Source organism: Trichosporon asahii, assembly GCF_000293215.1.
Source record: "Trichosporon asahii var. asahii CBS 2479 unplaced genomic scaffold scaffold00002, whole genome shotgun sequence".
NCBI classification, from domain to species: domain Eukaryota; kingdom Fungi; phylum Basidiomycota; class Tremellomycetes; order Trichosporonales; family Trichosporonaceae; genus Trichosporon; species Trichosporon asahii.
This window is the reverse complement of record NW_014040922.1, coordinates 369585-375574: the sequence shown is the minus strand read 5'-3', so window position 1 is coordinate 375574 and position 5990 is coordinate 369585. Positions and strand designations below refer to the sequence as shown.

The 5990-nt window shown below is 61.6% G+C and overlaps 2 protein-coding genes across 2 annotated transcripts; one reads left to right on the top strand and one right to left on the bottom strand.

Annotated features, from left to right (window-relative positions):
* Positions 1 to 677: 677 nt before the first annotated feature.
* Positions 678 to 4792, top strand: A1Q1_07870 (transcriptional activator; the record flags this gene model as incomplete). The annotated part of the gene is made up of 4 exons (XM_014328816.1): positions 678 to 1925; positions 1975 to 2942; positions 3123 to 4490; positions 4555 to 4792. 4 exons carry the CDS (start codon positions 678 to 680, stop codon positions 4790 to 4792), a joined length of 3822 nt encoding a protein of 1273 aa, XP_014184291.1.
* A 298-nt stretch (positions 4793 to 5090) lies between these two features.
* On the bottom strand, positions 5091 to 5990 carry A1Q1_07869 (uncharacterized protein; the record flags this gene model as incomplete). Its single annotated transcript, XM_014328815.1, has 5 exons — positions 5091 to 5143; positions 5328 to 5434; positions 5480 to 5541; positions 5676 to 5772; positions 5968 to 5990. 5 exons carry the CDS (start codon positions 5988 to 5990, stop codon positions 5091 to 5093), a joined length of 342 nt encoding a protein of 113 aa, XP_014184290.1.

The following is a 5990-nucleotide window of genomic DNA, read 5'->3' as shown; positions in this document are numbered from 1 at the left end:
GCGAGAGCAACCCCCTCTCATATCCCTTTCCACACTTTTGCCGCTCAGTCGCATGCCCATAGCGCTCTAGCGCGACTGAGTCTCGGGCCGCATCTCTCATCGTCAACTGCATCTCTTCCCCGACGACCGCAGGTCAGTCCATCCGACGCCGCCTTCCTCGGATATCCAAGACCGTCACGCGGACGCCGCTCAGAATCAGCACGCCGACGTCCATTGGCACACGGCTCTCGCACTTTGTGACACTGGCCCTCACAACTAGCAAGGATCGTGTGATCTGCTGTTCCGAGCGACGTACTCTTGCGCGCACTCTTGCACACCGAGTCGAAAGGATCTGGCCAAAGGTCGCCGGTTACTCATCACCCTATCGAGACACCGGCGGCGGCATCTGCCCGGCATCGTGATCCTCCCTCCTCGTACTGTTGCTGACGTCTTAGCCCATCTAGCCCTCATCTACAGCCACCATTTCTGCCGAAAATCACACCTCTCCCTTCGGTGCGTTGTCTCCCCGGTCAACCGCCTCGAAGGACAGTCCCCAGTCTACGACCACCACCAGTTCGTCGGCGTCACGAAGAAGAGCAATCTTACCGCGACCCATCGCCCCGCGCCCGAAAGCGACGGCGCAGGCGAGTTCCTCGTCGGCGAGCGGCTCACAGGCCGCAGCCGGCTCGAGCAGTAAGATGACTGTGAAGCCGTGGCGAACTTCGAGCGGAGGCGGGTCCAAGAAGGGCCGCTTCACCGTCGACGGCGGCGGCACGATGAGTCCGCAGGCGACCGCGATTCCCACCAACATTAATGGCAACCGGAGCAACAACTCGTCTCAGTTTGCGGCCTCGCCCTCCCAGTCGCAGCAGCAGGGCTGGCCGCTTCAGCAGCAGCAGCGGTACGACAGCTTTGCCAGTGCAGACTCCTTCCTTGCGGATATGACATCGCCGTCGGATGTCGCCTCTGTCCTAGGCACGTCTGCCAACTCGTTTACGCCCAACGCCCAAAGCTTTGCCGCACAGTACGCGGCCGCCCGCCAGCACCGGGGCTCAGTGCCTAACAATGACACGCCACAGTCGCCCTGGCCACTCAACGGTGACCAGCAGCCGCAGTTTGAGGTTCCAGGCCTTGACCAGAACTGGAACACGCAGCAGCGTCAGACTGAGAACTTGAACCCGACAAGCAATGCTTCCTCCTATGACGGCGATCACAACCTGCTCGCCAACCTTGCGGAATTGTTGAACCAGCAGCAACAGCAGCAGCACCAGCATCAGCAGCAACAGCAGCAACGCCAGCAGCAGCAGCAGAACCAGCGACGGCTACAGCAGCAAGCTCAGCAGCAGCAACAGCAGCAGCAGGCGAACAACCTCGCTGGCAACTCGCCGCTGCCGATGAACCTCGTCGCGGCGCTGACGATGGCGATGCAGGCGACTCAGCAGCAGCAGAACCATCCCTCGCCCCAGCAGCCGTCCGCGCCTTCCCCGATGCAGCAGCCGATGCTCCAGGCGGCCGCGAGCCAGTCACTAGCCCAGCTGCTCATCCAGGCCCAGCAGACCCAGCAGCAGCAACAGCAACAGGCGAAGCAGGCCCAGGAGCAGGCCCAGCAGGCCCAGCAGCTTATCATGCAACTGTTGCAGGGCCAGCTTGCTCCTCCTGCTCAGTCTCCTCAGTCGTCGTCCTCCCAGCAGCAGCAGCAGCAACAGCAGGCGACTAGCTTATTAACGCGCCGCATCCAGCAGCAGGCCGGCGACAGCCAACAGCAGCGCCAGAGCCGAGACTCCGCTGGATTCGCTGTTCCGCCACCTCGCACGACAGGTCCTATGCCCGCACAGAATCAGTTCTCGTCTCGGAAGCAGTCCAACGTTGGTCACTCGTGGCAAGATAGGGAGACGCCAGCGGGAACGCCCGCTGGCAGTAGTGATGCTGCTAGCCCCGCGGCAGACGTGAGTTGCATCCGATCCGCTAGTCGATTAGCGCTAATTCCCTTCCCAGTCGTCGTCGGTGTCGTCCAAGTTCCGACCGATCAAGCCCCGTCGTGCCGAAGCCCCTCAACCGCCTGCGCCCCCCACTCCGTCGCCCCGAACCGCAGACAAGTATTCTGCGTCAACACAGATGCCCGCTTCCCGGCAGACATCGAAGGACTCTGAGACACCATGGTCGCCCGCGCCGCACGTCGATTTGGCGAGCTTGCCGCCGCTCCCGCCCGGACTCACCATGGACCACTTGTCCCAGTATGGTGACAATGCCTTGGAGATGGCGATCCGGATGGGAATGGGCATCGGCATGAGTCTGGGACAGCAGCAGCAGCAGGCCCAAAGTCCGCAGGTGCAGCAGCCGCTACTTATGTCGGGCAGCAGCGGTAAACCCGTGACTCCAAAGGCGTCAGGGCCGTCTTCTCCCGATACGACCGGATCACGCCAACGTTCGAACGATGTCGTGACCGAGATTCTCGCCGACGACTTTTTCAGCTCGCGCTCGCCACTCAGCACCAGCCCCCAGTCTGCAGGGTTGCCCTTCCTGTCGCCCGGTCTTGGAGGGCGCCGTCCCTCGGGTGATCCTTCCGGACCCGCGAGCCCCTCTGCATTGGATTTGCTCGCGCCGGAGCAGATGGCGCAGAAGGATCCGCTAGCGACGCAAGTGTGGAAGGCCTATGCCCGGGCCAAGTACACCCTGCCCCATGCGTCACGGATGGAGAACCTGACCTGGCGCATGATGCACTTAACCATGAAGAAGCCCGACGACAAGAGTGACACGAAGGACAAGCAGCAAGCTCAAGGTGATGCCCAGTTCGCCACCGCGCCCACACACCAGCAGCCCCCGCCACTGCAGCTCAGTCAAGCATCCGAGCGCGAACCTGGCTTACCCCAGCCGCCCGGGTCCGCAGAGGAGGAGAGCGAACGTGGAAGACGAAAGGGCAAGTCGCGCGTCGTCGGATTCAGCGCTGCGAACCGCGATTCCAGGTAAGCTCACATTGCTCGTACATGTGCTGACATGTCTAGTGCCATGGACATTGACTGGCGTGCGGCGTCCCGGTCCCGGTCACGCATGGCCGTCGACTGGCGTGCGGCGTCGCGCTCCCGATCGCGGTCCACGTACCAGCGAGGTGGGCGGCAAATGTTTGACGAGGAGCACGCACACAGCCTCCTGGCGTCGGGCGGCCCGGCTTCCAACGCGAGCGCGAGCATGAACCCGTCGCCAGCCTCACTGTTACCATTCGCACGGTCCATGCCGAACAACTACCCGCCGTGGGCTGCGCCCGGGGCCGAGATGGCCATGTCGCAGCCGTTGTCGAAGGACTATAACATGGAGCAGTTCGCCAACGGCAAAGACCCAAAGAACACAATTGCGTTCAGCGCCGCCAATTCGATTCCCGAGGTTAACGAGGACGTGCTGTCGTCGTCTGCACCCGACGTCGAGTTTGCCAGACAGCTTCACAATCACTTGTCTGCCCAGCAGCAGCAGCAGTTGCACCAGCAGCTCTCGGACGCTGGCAGCACTGGCGAGAGCAAGGACCAGTACATTGCGCAGTTGCCCGGCATCTCTGGCCCCGGACTGTACCAGCCGACGCCCGACAACTTCCACCCGCAGTACGGCTTCCTTCCTCGTCGACCGGCTCGTAAGACTAGCTTCGACCACACTGTGCGCCCGAACCTCGACGGCTCTGGCACGATCACGTCGCGCAAGCGTCCCGCCGAAGGATCGCCGCGCGACGGCAGCCACCTCCCACTGCCGGACGGCACGAGTGCGGCGTTCCCCTCGACAGACTTTACGTTCAACTATGACGGGTACAACAACTTCTTCGATCTGAACAACGGTCCGCCGGAGAACGGTGGCGAGCCGTCTGGGCCGCCGCAGCTGACGACGACCGAGTGGCCCGCCACCGAGAATAGCGAAGGCTCCGACCCCGCGGCCAACGCGTTTGACATGTCGACGCTGTTCCCGAACACGATCCAGCCGCAGCTTGCCGTGCAACAGAACAGCGAGGCGCCGTTCGACTTCCAGCAGCTCATGCACATCTACCTTGGAGAAGGCAACGCCACGCCGTTCACGCACATCAACCCGTCCGACGTGCTCGGGTCTGTGCCCGCGTCCACCGCCGTGAGCGAGTACACGCCGGCGCAATCTCCCCAGGCCCCGCAACAGCAGCAGCAGAACGGAGAGCACATGCAGCAGCGCATTAGTGGTCCGCCGCTGCGCTCGAACAGTAGCCCGAATCTTGCCGCTCTGCGGATGCAGCCGATTACACCGGCCGCTCCGGCGGGCACTTCGCGGGGCCACAGCCGCCAGTCCTCCTCTGCTGCGAAAGGTGGCAAGCGATCCGGCAATGCGACGCCGGTCGAGGGCGACGGCGAGAACCCGACCATGTGCACCAACTGCCAGACGACGAACACGCCGCTGTGGCGCAGGGATCCCGAGGGCCAGCCGCTGTGCAACGCGTGCGGCCTGTTCTACAAGCTGCACGGGGTGGTCAGGCCTTTGTCGCTCAAGACGGACGTGATCAAGAAGAGGTTAGTTTCCCTTCACTCTCAGTCTACTCTAGCTTGCATACCTTGGAACCATAGCTGACCGCAGAAACCGTGCCGCACCCACGAAAGAGTCGAGCAGCGGCCGTAAAGGCCGCGGACGCAACTCCAAGGCGTCCTCACCCCAGGCCCAGCGCACCGCCGGCCCCAGCGCCGCGATCCCGAAACGCCAGCGCCGCGCCGACGACTCGGACGACGAGGACGACGAGCCGGACAGCGGCACCGCGTCGTTGTCCAGTAGCTATGCCGGCGGAGGCGGGATGCTGAGTATGACGAAGCGCAGTTAGTGCTAGCCGCGGGCCATTCGGCGCGGCTGAGCAGAGAGGAAGAGAGGAGGAGAGATGTTGTGTTGACTTCATATCCATTGACTATAGAGGGTTATCGTTGGACTATGTATTCACCTGTTGTCCTTGAGCCAGGATCGATCATTTCTCAGTGCGACTCAGTGGGACGTGGGGATGGAGATTGCACAGGGAGAGGGAGTGAACGAGGTGCGTGCATAGGTGTCTACAGAGGCGTGCCAGAGGCTGCGGGGTCAGTTACAGCAGGAACTTCCGAACTCACTTGACGTCTCTGTCGTCACGTTCAAAGAGCAGCGGCGAGAGCGGCGAGAGCGGCGAGGAGGGCAGGACAGGATGCTGTAAGTCAGTTTCCGTCACAGTCCAGTAAACTCACCCAGCCAAACACTCGCTTCTGAGATGTAACTGCGGCCGGTTAGATCGCGCGCCAACGCAACGGATAAACGTACAAACGTACAAGTCTAGAGAAGGATGACGGGACGGATGGCTGGGGATCAGTTTCGCCAGACTTTGTCCAACTCACTCGCTCTGCTTAGCTTGGAAGTGGGATAGCTGGGGATGGTTAACCGCACGTGTAAACTTAACCATACGTTCGTGACTTCGTGAGTGCTGGGCGTGCGTGCCAGAGGACTGGATTCTGAGAATCAGTTTTTCGGAAGCCAGGAGACAACTCACTGCTCTCTGAGCCCTCGGCGTTCGAGCGGTTGGGAGATTGCGAGATTGTGGGAGTGCACGGGCTGAGGGATGGTTAGTCACAACATTGATGCAATCAACCACACCATCGCGTATTGTGACGCCAGAGTCTGCGACGTGTAGCGGGCGGAACACTCAGAGGACTGGGAATTCGTTCTCGCGAGCTATGCCAACTCACCCGAGACTCCACTGAGGCTCCACGGAGGGGGCTGGGGTCAGTTACTCCGGCTGTTTCCTCCAACTCACTATGTGCAGTTGACAATGGCGTGCGTGGGCTGGGGGTCAGTTAAGTACGCTCTCATATTAACTCACTGTCGCACTCTTCTTGAGGGGATAACGCGAGAATGGGGGTCAGTTATGTCCTTGTGCAGTATCGGAACTGACCATGATACCGGAACTGACCATGGCAGTCGGGCCGGGTGGGAGGACGGGCTGGCTTGTCAGTTCAGCGACGCAGAGAAAGAACTGACCTGTGATGCTTGCTACTTGGCAT